Below are 14200 nucleotides of genomic sequence, written 5' to 3'. Positions count from 1 at the left end.
GTGCAGCCACACTGTCTCCATGGCCAGGTAGCTTGGGTGCAGCAGCCATGACCCTGAGGTCCCTTCCGATGGTTGCAGCATAGGAGTGGAGCCAAGCGTGTGTTGTAGCCAGGAGAAGCAGAAAGGTGCCTACCACGTTCTCCATTCCTGCCAAGCATCTGTGTCCATCACTTGCCCTCTCTCTCTCTCAGACCACTGGGCACCACATTCATTGAGCACCACAGCTAAACCTTTCCATGCCTGCTCTCATTTAGCCTCAAGAAAACCTCTCTCCAGAAGGTGCCATTAGTCTTATTTCCAGAAAATTAGTGTGGCCGTGGAAAACCAAGCAAAATTGGCCTGAGTTCTAATGACCAATAAGGAGCGGGTCCAGGATTGGACAGGGGTCTGTGAGATCCGCAAGCAGAGCTCACTCTGATGTGCAGCCTGAATAAACAGCTCAGCTCACTCCAGGTTCTATGGATGGGCTGCTACACAGACATGATGAGCTGGTGAAACAGCAACAGGTGCAGAGTACAGAAAAGGAAGCTGTTCCTTCTGGTTCTTCCATGCAGCTGTTTCAGGTAAGTCCCTCCCCTCCAGGACCCTGGTTTCCTGTTAAAGACCAACCTGGATTATCTACAAGCCCCTGATGTGCTGTGCCCTGGCCATTGGACCGCATCATTTGACTTTACCTATCAGGAAATATTCCATTCTTTCATCCCGTAGAGACTCAAGAAATTCCTATCTCTGATTAAATATTCCTATTTGATATACATGGTTACTGATGACTTCCAACCACCTTACTCTAAACTGCAGGAAGAAATTTTAAAATATCAGTAAGGTGTGAGATTTATAGTTCCTTTTTCCCCTTCTATACTAGGAATTCTTTGAGTTCCCAGCTGAGATAACCATGTGATGAGAAGTTGGACATTGTGAGAGAAATCTTCCAAACATGCTTAGAAATCTGCATTATGAAAAATGTATGTGGAGACTTCAAAATTGTTTTAATGAAAAATATATCTCTCGGGCCCAGCGTGGTGGCCTAGCAGCTAAAGTCCTCACCTTGAACACACCGCAATCCCACATGGGTGCCGGTTCTAATCCTGGCAACCCTGCTTCCCATCCAGCTCCCTGCTTGTGGCCTGGGAAAGCAGTCGAGGATGGCCCAAAACCTTGGGAGATCCTGCACCCGCATGGGAGACCTGGAGGAAGTTCCTGGCTCCTGGCTCCAGATCGGCACAGCACCGGCCGTTGCGCTCACTTGGGGAGTGAATCATGGGATGGAAGATCTTCCTCTCTGTCTCTCCTCCTCTCTGTATGTCTGATTTTGTAATAAAAATAATCTTGAAAAAAAAGAAAAATGTATCTTTCAACTCTCTCATGTCTGAGATTATTCAGTCCTGAACACGATCACCTTTGGTTTGTTTTCCCTGACTCTGCCGAAAGTAACAGTAGGCAACCCCTTTCTGCTTCTGTGCGGAAAACAATCCACTCTTCTACATTCTGATCTAGAAGTTTCTCTCAGCTGCTTCCTCACATACTCCAGCACACCAGGGGAAGGGGAGGGTCTTACTTGGGCACGTGGGGGTAATTGTCATTCCATTTCTGACAGAGGATGCCAGTCCTGGTCTTGGACACTGTCCCTCGGTAGTTCCTTCCGCGCCCAGTCTTGCACTCTAAAAGATATACTGGAAAGAGAGGGGCACAGCCCATCACACAGAGACACAGGACTTGCAAACCACACCCGGTTTTCCTGCTGCTGGGAGATCATAGTCCACACCCACAGGAGCACCCTGGGGTCCCTGAGGCCATCTCCATCCGTGTCCTCTTCCCAAAGCTTCTCCCAGAGCCAGACACACAGCGCAAGGTGCTGGGACCTCCAACACCCACACCAGGTGAGGATCCTGCCCTCGGGGAGCTCTTGATCCAGCCAGTGGGGCTGAAGCAAGAGAGCCTGGTAGTGCTGCTTGCCATTGGGCGAACAAACAGCGCAGACTTCCAGAGGCTGGAGGAGAGCCAAGCCTCTTTCGCTGCTTTGGGCTCCCAGGACGTTACAATGCCGAACCACGCTATGGAAGACTATGGTGCTCTTAGCACCAGGTCACCTGTGGGCTCCCAAAATCTTTAAAACTTAGGCAGGCTCCCCTTGTGGTCCACTCAGGGTGGCTGGGAGGACCCTGTCTAGCAGGCCAGCCCTCTTGGGCTCCCATTGAGTGGGCTGTGCCTGTTCTAGGCACCCTAGGCGTTGCCCACCTTTCTAGAACGGTCATGGTCCAAACTGAGGCATGTGCAGAAGACAACAAGCGCTGCTACACTTTGTTCTGAACGAAGCTGAAGACCTGCACATACCGTGACCACATGAGTTTGAGAAGGGGGACGACAAAACTCCAAAGGCTTGAGCTGGGACCTTGAAGGGGAGAAGCGACTGGCCAGGCAAGGACAGAGGTGAGGCATGTCCCTGACTGAACGGGAGGACTGTGCTCCTGTGTTGTTGAAAGAGCAGGAAGAAGACGCACAGCCAGCCAAGCAGACACTGGCCCTGGCTGCACTTAGAACATGCCTGGCCAAGCCCTGCGGCATCTGGGAAGTGCTGGGTTTTCCCCCAAGTGTGCTCAGAAGGGCTTGAAGCAGCAGGGTGGATTTCCAAGAGGCTGTGTGAGCAGCTATAAGCAGGAGGACCAGTGACTGCAGCTGTCCCAGCTTGAGACTAGAGTGGGCAACAACAGAGTTGAAAGCGGCAGGTGAAAATGTGATCTTTTTGTTGCCCCCATGAAACCCTGGCTGATCAATTAGCACAAGCACCGCGGACCCAACAGTGAGTGACTTTTGACTCTTCCCCTCTCTCTGTTTGCCTGCCCCATTCAGAGTTGATCTAACCTTTTGCTCCCTTCCATCAGCTTGAAAACAAGCAAACCATGTCTCCAGACTTCAGACTTCAGACCAAGCCTGACAGTCACCCTCATGGTCTCTGGTTAACAATTTACAAAGGACATGTCTAAGAGTGGGGCCGAGAGGAGGGGCTTCCCACTGTTTCCAACCTAAGCCCCTCGCCCCTTCCTGTTTGTCAGTCCTGGCAGCAACTTTGACCCACACACTTTAGATTTAATTCGCACTTCACTCTCTAGAACTAGCGAGAAACAAAGCTAAGGAAGGGGCGATTCACGGAAGCCAAGCAGGTGCTCACTGCACAGAAAAACTCCAAATCTGAGGAGGAGACATTCAAGCATCGTATTTAGAGACCGGTGGCAAGACAAGAAACAATGCTGCACTTATTGTTGGGAATACAAGAAATGGGATGTTTCCTGTCCCTCACACCTGTGACACAGAATCTCTGGAGAGCTCAGCTGTGACCGTTGGCCATCCCAACCCAGTGCTGGGTTAGCGGTGGAGCGAGGAAGATGATTTTCAGAATGCCAGGGGGCCATGGCGTCTTGGTGCACACTGCACAGCATCTTGGCATGACCCTAAAGCCATGTGGTTCCCATAGGAACCGTGACCAGCTCTCCTCACCAGCAAAATGACTGCCCATGGTTTAAGGGGAAGTAAGGAGAAAGAGCTGGCCTTGTGCACACCCACGAAGGGACAGCATTTCTGCTTTGGAGGAACAAACAGACCGTGAGCAAAGATTCAAAAAGAAGGAAGAAAGGAAGAGAGAGAAAGAGAGAGAGAGAGAGAGAGAAAGACAGACAGACAAAAAGAAAGGAAGGAAGGAAGATGAGAACAAAGAATGTTATCTGTGTCCAGTTGCCACTTAGGCCACAGGCTAAGGCCATAGTCACGCAGCAGAGGGGCGTGTACACCCCGCCTTACCATCTCTCAAGTGTAGTACCACCTCTCTCTTTAAAATGAAATTTCAGATATCTATTGGGAGAACGAGGGGTAGAAGTGATTTTGTAAATACAAAGGCTTCCTTTGTGAGAGAGAAAGATGAACTGAGAGCGGCGCAGCCTGCATAGGGACCATCCTGTCCTCACTCAGGACACAGAGGGCCCAGGTGGAGGAGGCGGCGCACACACGCACTTTCCTTTTCGTAGAGAACCACGTCTCTCCTCCTGAGGATGAGCGAGGACTTCCTGTTCTCAGGCATGACTACGCACTGTGGCTCTTTGCTGTGATACTGGAACGACCTGCAAAAGATGACGGGGACTGTGTGAGCTGCCGCTCCCTCCACTGCAGGCAGGCACAGGATGCGTGGGATGTGGGCAGGAAGGAATACATGGCTGCTACCCTCAGCCCATACCGACCCCCTGTGTACCAGCCTGCAGGCCAGGGCAGCTGCGGAGCAGCCACACCCAGTGTCCTGCACTCTCCCTTCCCCGGCCCCGGGGTCTCCCGCTTGCTTTCCCAACAGCTAACTCTCCTTCACCCGTGTGTTTCCTTAGGGCCAGAATGCTTGTGGCGGGTGTATGAAACCCCAAAGGCTTTGAACCTGTTCCCAAGGCACTCTGGCAGCCCGCCCTGGGGACTTCAGCCACCTCTGGGTCCTTGCGTCACTCCCCCTCCTCACTCCCATCACTACCCACCTCCTCTCCTGTCCAGGTCCAGCCATGGGTGCTCCAAGTCACCCCCGGCTCACTGTGTGCAGGCTTGTCAGCCAACCTGCTCTCCCCGGGCCATCTGCCCTGTCTGAGCGCACAGCCACCTGTAACCTGCCCTCTGGTACTTGTCAAAGTCTCACTCATCCCTAAAGCCTGGCTCAGCTCCCACTCCTTCCTGCTGCCTCCCATCTCAACCTCACCAATGGTTCCTGCTCTGCATCTTGCTGGCACACAGGTTGATTCTGCTGCTTAGCAACTTCTCTCTCTGTCATCATGTCCAATTTCCTTGACTGCATCAGAAATACAGACAGGCAGGACAGGTAAGCACCACGTCAGACGAGTGCTTCTTTGCTCCTTAAGATCTTTTAAGGACATCTGCTTCCCATGATCCTCAGTAAATATCTGCTTACAATGATGGCAAAAGCTACAGCTCAAAACAACACCTGCTGGTGTTCACGTCACGTGTCAAGATAAAGGGCTCCCTTTTGGGGTATTCTTAAGGGTGCTTGGCAGGAAGTTATTAGCTCGGCTGCAGGTCCTGCAACAGAGTTGTAATTCCATAACTTTTCCTTTTCTCTTCAATCATGCTTTTGTTCATCAGCCCACAAGTACATTTCTTGTCATCAAAACAGGAGCATCTCGAGCAGGAAGACTCCAGGTGGGCCCCACGAGAATGGGAATACCTGCACACGAACTCCGTCTCGGCCTCACATTTTGCTGCACAGTCCTCTATACTCGCTGCTTCCAGCTGCTTCCTGGTTACACTGAGCAGCGAAGCTCCCTGGGTATTGACGTAGCCATCCAACGATTGTCCTTGGCCTAGAAATGGAGACAAAAGAGGAACGATCAGTAAGATTCAGTAGCACCATTGAATCATCTGCATTTTTTTTTGACATGTATGTACTTATTTGAACGGCAGAGTACCAGAGAGAAGAGAGAAGAGAGAGCAAGAAGAGAATAAGAGAGCATGAGACAAAGATTATCCACCTGCGAGCTCACTCCCCAGAATGCACAATGACTGGGGATAGGCCAGGCTGAAACCAAGAGCCAGGAACTTCTAGGTTGCCTTCAAGGGCAGCAGGGGCCCAACTCCTGTGCGGCCGTGTTCTGCTCCCTTCCCATCAGCAGGTTGTAGATCAGAAGAAGACAAACTGGCACCCATGTTTGACTCTGGCAGCACACACAGTATCTTAGCCCACATGCCGCAATGCTACATGCTGTAGGGTGTCATAACTTTAGACTCTCTCTGCTTTGAATCAATCAAACAAAGCCTGTTTTCCCCTTGGGGTCAGAACATGTGATTGTGAATAAAAACATTCAGCCAGAAGAACAGTTCCATGAGCAGATTCTAATACATTGAAAAATGAATGAGATTGACAGAGAAATGGATTAAAACTATGTCACAACTTGTATGTTGCCACATTAATGCATATGACACCTTAGGTAAGAATGCATTTTCTCAGTCTGTTGTTCCCTACCATGTCATCCTAGAATAGTAAGAGCCATCGTCAGTGGCCACCATGGTCCCAGGACTGCTAACGTGCCTGTCCTGGGTCAGAATGGAGCCTGGGGATTGTTGTCTTGTTTCCAGAAATATACATGCTGGATCTGTTATTGCCTCTAACTGGTGGGTCGATGACACTAAGTAAGAATGGACTTGCAGGACTCTCGGAACCAACATTCCTGGTTAGGTGAGAATCCTGCCGTAAGATTGGTCCTTTTACACTGTGCTTGATAAACAAGCACACTACTGTGAATGCAGCGAAACACGTTCTCCCACCTCCAAGATATGTATCTGGCATTTTAGAGGAAATTGTAAAAAGAGGACTTAAAAGTCCTGGCCCCGACTGCCTATGAGGTCAAATGTGAGGCAAGGGTCTATCCAAAGCTGGCTTTCCTCCTTGTCGCTGCAGAGACTGGCCAAGGGGAGCCTCCGCCAGGTCCCCACCCCAGGACCTTAGGATCCCCAGCTGGGAGGCTGGCAGTGAGGCTCCCTGCTCTTGTCTAGAATGCTGGTGGTCTACCCAGGGAGGGGAGGCCAAGGGGGGTTAGTGAACTGCATAGAGCAAAACCTCCATGGATGAGGCAACCAGGCAGCCTTGAGCACCTGAGAGGAGTGGCAAGGACCAGAGCCAGGCAGCACAGGTTAAAGAGTGACCAGGAGAGGCCGTGGAAAGGGCAGGGGAAGACAATGGGGCTGCGCAAAGTCCACCCTGCCACTTCGCCCTCCGTCCAAACCGGAAAGATGGGGATTGAACAGGAAGTTGACAGTCCAGGCTTCCAAGACACCTGACTGGTGGATCTAACTGTGATGGAGAAGGGGCATGTGAGGCTCCCAGCCAGGTCTTCACCTGGCACCTTCCTTCTCTTTGGACTCTGATTTGCAAGAAGAGTGATGCTTTGAAAAATTCTACACACCAGGAGGGCATTTCAAAATGCACTCAAATCTAGAAAGTGTCCCTTACAAAGAGCGAAGCAGGGGTCTGTGAATAACATTCAAAAAGCGAACATTTCCACCCAGTCATTTGTCAGTTATGGCTCATAGCACATAGCTACTGAGTCCCACCTTAGGCCCAAAGAAACATCCCAGGAGAGAATCAACCTTTTCCCCCTCTTGTTTGGAAAAAATTCTCCCAAGTCCACTTTTTCCTATAGTTTACCTACAAGACTCATACTTCCACGAGTTCAACATGATTTATTTGTTGGAGGAAGAAACAATAAGCGAACCTTCTGGCAGGAAAAGTGCTTTTATGTTATAATAGAAATGGAGACGCTTATGGCTACCAAGACAAGTGCACTTGATACATAAAGTGGAATTCCACCGCACGCCCTGCCATTGCCATTGCAATGCAGTTTGTGAACTGCAAGACCCTTCTCATTGAGAGTAGCGTTAAAAGGACCCACTTTCTCCTCTGCAGTGGCCTCAGCCCCCACAGTGGGGAGACACAGGTCACTCCCAGGGAAAGTGAGAGTCAAGGCTTTCCTTTCTGAGAGAAACGGCAGAAATGTCCTCACCTGCCCTGGTTAAGGCATACGCTGATTTTGCCAGCCCTGGGAGTGGTTCACAGAAAAAGGTCCATGGGATGCCACATCCTAGTTTCCATGAGTTGAAACAGAATATTCTGACATGCACTCATACATGCATGCATGTATACACCATTTCCCACAAAAAGCTCTCAGCCAGTAGTTTGTTCCAGTTATATATATATATATATATATGCTTTCTGCAGTGGCTCCCTCCGAAATTAAATGTTTTTAACCACACAGTACAGCTTGCTAAATTGTAGCTGGTCATTTATCAGCTGCATTTCAAGTTTTTGTACACTGTGTGTATGAAGAACTACCTGCAGACCTTATAGAGACAGCGTTGGTAGGATATGTCCAAAATAGCATATCGGTGAAGACAGAAAGGAGATGAATGGATTGGGGGTAATGGCTAAGGAAGAATGGAATTTGTTCTCATAGTGAAAATATCCTGAAATTTATTGGAGCGATGGTTGTACAGTTTTGTATAACTGAAAGCCTTGGGATTACCTGGCTTAGATGGGTGAATTTTATAGTATGTATATATATCTTTACAAGTATACATCTCAGTAAAGCTATTAAAAAACCTGCTAGGATATTTTTAAAGGTTTAAACAAACTTGAAAGAATGAGAACACTAAATTCCTTCTTGGAGGGCCCTGGTTTAAATCCCGTCTCCATAAATCTTCAATCTGGCAGTTTGGCCAATGGGCAAATAATACAATTTTCTTAAGTCTGGATTGTATCTTCTATAACATATGGGTGAACGTGCAACTCTACCCACATCTCCAGCTCCAAAGGCGGTGTTGGGTAAGGGCACACACACACCACACACACGTGTATCTGGCCCACCTAAGTGAATGGTGGCTGAGTTCGTGGGCTAATTACAGGCCTAGGAAGCAAACATTTACTTGTGTAAAGTTTCGTTAAGCCACAACAAATAGAGAACCATTGAGTCCAACTGCCCAGACTGCTCACGGAACAAATTGTGCTCAAAGAGATGTGTGTTCTAAAATCTGGGAGCTAAACATGATAGAGGCAAACGGATGAACCATCTTTGGGGTTGTTAGCTACATCGGCTATTTTTGTTTTTTTATTCTTTCAAGTGAAATAGCCATCCCTTGGGCCCTGGCCCTAGACTTGGAGCACCACCCTGACTTGCTTCACGTCCACCCCCTGCCCCTTGACCATATGCACAAAGAACCCAAACCCATTTCTTGAAGCAGTCCTTCCCATATATTAGATTTTGAGCTGAGCAAATGCTCCATCAGACAAGTTGGCATAAAACCATAGTGCATCTTGGAGCAACCCACGGCCAGGCAAATGCGGTAATTAAAGTAAAATAATAGTCATCCCATCATCTTGAGGTCTTACCTGCTTTCAGAAATAAGAGAAGGAGAAGGAATACTTCCTTATGTTCCATGTTGGGAAGGGACCGCAATGCCCAGAAACTGTGTCCCAATCCCAAGATGCTGTTGACTTACAGGAAGAGTGAATGTGGCCACAAACAAGATAGCCCAGCACAGTTAATCATTGTCTCGGAGGGGTCAATGTTACCTGCAATCAATCGGCAGTCAGTGCTGGGAAGGGGCGAGGGCAACTTGCCCTCACAGAGCCACCCAGGCTGCCTACCTTCCTCCCTGCCCACCCCTCATTCCTTCCTGCCCATTTGGTAGGGTCTGGTGGCTCTTCCTCTTTCTCATTATATTCCTTCAGCGTAAAAATAAAATCCAAATCCTAGCCTCCATCTGTCCAGAGCCTTACAGCCACCATGTGGCGCAGGTCTTGCGTCTTGCTCTACTGTGGGCAATGTCTCTCCAGTTCAAGGGACAGTGTTGGCAGACAGGGACTGCTTAGGCCTTAACTGACTGGCTCCCGTGTCCTGACAACACCCTTGCAGTCACCTGGTGTTAGGAGTATGATGTCAGTGAAAATGTTTCCTTGTATCAATGTCTGTTGACTCCCAGTGGACTCACATGGTTGGTTTTTGTCATGATAACTTACAATGGCATTTCTCCAAATTAATTTCTGATGCAGGTTCCCATCCTTATGAAATGGAAAGTGGTGGGATTAAGTTGGAAGAGTCTTGCTTGACGTTAACTGTGAAGTCTGTGCTTTTCCTTGATGAAGACTGGAATGATCTGATATGTACATGATTTAAGACTCCCCAAAGGTGCAGACAAATTGCAATGCCTGAGTTTCAATCCTGGCTCACTTCCCATTCTGTATTCCTGCTAATGCACACCCCTGGAGACAGCAGTGGATGGTCAAGTGCTTGCGTCTGGGCCACCTGCATGAGAGACCCACACTGAGTTCCCTGCTCCTGGGTCTAGCCTGACCCAGCCCCGTCCTGTCACGGACAGGAGCTCTCTCTCTGCTTCTCAAATAACTTTCTTTAAAATTTTTTAAAGATTTATTTATTTTTATTGGAAAGACAGATATACAGAGAGAAGGAGAGAAGGAGAAGAAGATCTTACGTCCAATGGTTCACACCCCAAGCGGCTGCAATGGCCAAAACTGAGCCAATCCAAAGCCAGGAGCTCTTCCAGGTCTCCCAAGCGGGTGCAGGGTCCCAAGGCTTTGGGCCATCCTCGACTGCTTTCCCAAACCACAAGCAGGGAGTTGGATGGGAAGCGGGGCTGCCGGGATTAGAACCGACGACCATATGGGATCCCGGCGCATGCAAGGTGAGGACTTTAACCACTATGCTATTGTGCTGGGCGCAAATAACTTTTTTTAAAAGAGAAAAATCTCATATTTCAGACTTTGGAATTTGTTAGGAATGGCAGACTGGCTCATTTTAGACATACAGTGGAGGGCAAGAAAACAGCGCTACAGGAACCCTCCCTACGCAGCAAGTTGCAAAGCACCAGGGTAAGCGCCCACCAGATAGTCAAGAGCAGAAATTCCTGGTAAAGTCCACAGGGTTGGAGCCCCATGTGGGCTTTCTCAGGAGCAAAGTGCCCTGGAAAGCAGAGGGTGGCCTCATGTGAGGGGCCTGGAGCCCACTGGGTTTGCGTGTTTCCTGCCAGCCTCGCTTTCTTCCCCTCCCTCCATTTGCCCTGTACCAGCTGCTGGCCCACTGGAGTCGGAGGCAGGGGCCATGGAGCCAGCAGACCGACTTGCCTTCAGGATGCGACAGGCAGTGGCACTCAGGGGCTGATGCTGTTTGAGAACACATGTGGTGGGAGGAAAAGCAGACTGGTTATGTTAGCTGCGCTCCTGGGTCAGAATCCTCAGGGGCGATGAGACCCAAAGGCCAGTGCCCACATGATTTTCCCTTTTCTGCTGTTTTTGTGCTTGGTTTGGTGTTGGTCTCAATCTCGTCTGCTCTACCCAGAATGTTCTGGAATGCACTTGATCCTACAAAAGTGGATTTTGTCCATCTTGCTTTCTTCCCAAAGGCCTCCAATGCTTCTCTGCTCAAATGGGGCGGCACCACCCATGCGCAGTTAAACATCAAACAGAGCCACTTGGTTCCATAGGATGTCACCGGAGAAGCTAAGAGGAGCAAATGAGTATCCTTCGGAAAATTAGGAGCAGCCAAAGCTTGGCTAGCGATTAGGGCGCCCGCACCCCACACTGAGGTGCCCGATCTGAGTCCCTGCTCCAGCCCTGGCTGCAGCTTCCTCCTAGGAGGCTCAAGTGATCTCACACCTGTCACTGTGGCTTGAGATCCCAGCTCCTAGCATTGGCCAGTCTTGGCTGTCACAGGTACTTGGGGAGTGAACCAACAGATGGGAAGACATGATCTCTCTCTGTCTCTCTCTAAAATAATCGTTAAGTTTGTGGGAAAAATAGGATTCGAAGATACTTGTATTTTGGTGCAAAAAAAATTATATTGTTCCATGAAACACATTTTCAGTGATGTGCTGAGGTACCCACCGGACTGGGGTGGGTCCCAGGCTGCACTCCGAGGGATGTACCATGTCCCCAAGACCACACTTTCAAAGTAAGCCTTTCTGAGCGAATGGAAGAAACTGCTGGGAAAAAGGGCCATTTCTGTCAACTGGGGGTGGGGGGCTGAGTTCTGAGAGCTGCATGCTCTTCTTCAGTTGAATCCATCAGGTATCTGCTGGCCACTTACTGTGTGCAGATTCTGCAAGCATGTCTTAGGAGAAGTCACAGCGCCCTGTCTGCACCTCCCTCAGCAGATGGCAGGAAATGCTGTCACTGCTGGTTGGTGCAGATTTTGCTGCTGTACTTGCAGCCAGGTTTGAGGACAATCAAAGAGAAATCCAATGTGCTAAACTGCGCCCAGCGTGAGGCCCGCAGCAAAGGCTCACTCGGGCTCTCACAGGAGGGGGCCAGCTCAACTGAATTTGTCAGCAGGCAAATTCCTCCCAAGAGCCCTGCAAGGAACATCACCAACACAGAGTCGAGGAACATCTGCCCTTGGGGCTAACATGAGGTGGCAGCTGTGCCCACGTCAGGACTGCCAGGTGAGGTTCTCTGTTCCAGCCTGCCTGGCGCTGTTGTGCTCGCAATGCATCTGCTGCCTCCTTCCCACACTGCCCTCCAGCCCCTGTGGCCACAGGCCCCGCTCATGGGCTAGGCGTGCTGGGTGTCTCCACCAAGGGCAACTTTGAAGAGCCTCAATCAGACTACTTCATTTTTGGGCCCGGCAGCGTGGCCTAGCGGCTAAAGTGCTCGCCTTGAATGCCCCGGGATCCCATATGGGCGCCGGTTCTAATCCCAGCAGCTCCACTTCCCATCCAGTTCCCTGCTTGTGGCCTGGGAAAGTAGTCGAGGACGGCCCAATGCATTGGGACCCTGCACCCGCGCGGGAGACCCGGAAGAGGTTCCAGGTTCCCGGCTTCTGATCGGCGCGCATTGGCCCGTTGCGGCTCACTTGGGGAGTGAATCATTGGACGTAAGATCTTCCTCTCTGTTTCTCCTCCTCTCTGTATATCTGACTTTGTAATAAAATAAATAAATCTTAAAAATATATATATATAAAAAATTTTAAAAAGACTACTTCATTTTCACACACCAACAGCAAAGCAAGGGCCTCGTGCCACGCTTCCTCTGTGTTACACCATCGCTGCTTGAGGGTGGTATTCACTCCATTAGTGTTAGGAACCCCGTTCTAGCAAACTCAGAGGTGGCTTTCCCTTCTTTCTTTGACCTCATTCTGCTGTGTGTTAGCCTTTGTCCCCTAGCCCTGGGAGTGCGCTGAGATGCTTATCGGAGTCCTCTCCAGGAAAGCTGTGGCGGGTGGCCCAGTTAGCACAGTGGTTAAAATGTAATCGCCCAGCACATACTCGCTAAGCCAGACGGGACCCACAGGACCCACAGGTGCCAGTTCCTTAACGGAATTGTGCTTGACAGATTCAAGGTATCTACTCATCCTTGCAAACACTTCACAGCCTCCAGGTGTCTCCTCCATCAGACTTGCTCTGCAAAGAAGAAAACTCCCAACAACACTGATGGCAGTGGTCCCTCCTGGTCCCCAGCCTCCCCAGGGAGCAGCAGCCTCTGGGCTCAGGGCTCCAGGCTCGCTGGGGCTGATGGAGGGATAAAGCGAGTTCTTTCTGCCTCTCCCATCTGCTCTTCTATGAGCTCGTTAAGTCTGACTTGGCAGCAGCTGGGTGAGCACAGGTGTAAGAGAAAATACAAAAAACACAAAACTAAACTAAAAAACAATGACAAACAAGGGCTTTAAAAACAGTGAAACATGGCAAGATCCATAGACTTGTCCATGACACTGTGCCGTGGCATTTCTGGGCTATGATGAAAGCGAGAAAGAGAGAGAGACAGAGAGAGAGAGAGAGGGTGTTCCCTCCCTGGTGAGGCCATGTAATGGATACAGGGCCCTCACTGTACTGCCACTATGATTTCTCACATGTTCATAATTTTGTCAGGACCATATGTGTTCATGCACATGCTTGTTATGTGTATGTTCATCTAAGTATGCATCTGTACCTCCTTTTAGACATACAGTCACCCCTCAGTACTGCAGGGCCTAGCGCCAGCATCCCTGCAGGACACACATGCCCTCCACGTGTGCACAGGGGCCTGCTACTGCACGTAGCCTCCTGCCCATGCAAGTCTTCACCCTATTCACACCTGCTGTAGCATGCCTGTGGCGTGGTCAGTGGTTCTGCCATTGAAGGAACAGCAACACAAAGCAGGTGCAGCTTCAGCACAAATGCCACCTTTTGTCCCCCTGAAGTTTCTGTCCACACTTGGCCCAGTGCACGGCTGTGTTCAGATAAGCTTGGGTCTGTTTATACGAAACCTGGGCTGCCGAAGGTGCTTTCCTAAGAGTAAGGGACTCTCCCAAAGTACAGAACCTTCCCGGGCCAGGGCAGGGTGGTGGGGGATGGGGCGACACTAACGTGGAGGCAGAAGCTTGGCCTGTGGTAGATTCCCGTGAGCTCTGTGCACAGGATGGGAGAGGAGGTCCCTGCACGCCCTCACCACTGCCAGGCAGGAGGCAGCACAAGTCCTCTGGTGGACACCAGCTGAGTGGAAAGGCTCCTGCAGGTGGCTTCTGACCCAGCGTCTGCCCCCTGACCCCAGGCATTAGGGGAGGCCCCTCCTGTCTGCACACTGGAGGTTCTCACAGAGCATAGGCCCCTGCATGAGGGTTAGCCCAGGTAAGCACACTTCCCCAACCCTGGCCCAGCAAGTCTGGCTCAGGGCTCTGCACCC

At 50.3% G+C, this 14200-nt stretch overlaps 1 protein-coding gene across 3 annotated transcripts in view; it reads right to left on the bottom strand.

Annotated features, from left to right (window-relative positions):
- PLG (plasminogen) overlaps positions 1 to 8966 on the bottom strand; it is a 37520-nt gene extending 28554 nt beyond the window's left edge. For all 3 annotated transcript variants that reach the window (XM_058670715.1, XM_058670724.1, XM_058670719.1), the window contains exons 1-4: positions 8918 to 8966; positions 5204 to 5339; positions 4003 to 4109; positions 1556 to 1670 (exon numbers count right to left, since the gene is read on the bottom strand). In XM_058670715.1, coding sequence (XP_058526698.1) covers positions 1556 to 1670; positions 4003 to 4109; positions 5204 to 5339; positions 8918 to 8966 — 407 coding nt within the window. The remainder of the gene's footprint in view (positions 1 to 1555; positions 1671 to 4002; positions 4110 to 5203; positions 5340 to 8917) is intronic.
- Positions 8967 to 14200: the final 5234 nt, after the last annotated feature.

The sequence above is a fragment of the Ochotona princeps genome, chromosome 1 (genome assembly GCF_030435755.1).
Source record: "Ochotona princeps isolate mOchPri1 chromosome 1, mOchPri1.hap1, whole genome shotgun sequence".
NCBI classification, from domain to species: domain Eukaryota; kingdom Metazoa; phylum Chordata; class Mammalia; order Lagomorpha; family Ochotonidae; genus Ochotona; species Ochotona princeps.
The sequence above is the reverse complement of the archived record's forward strand: the minus strand, read 5'-3'. Positions and strand labels throughout refer to the sequence as shown.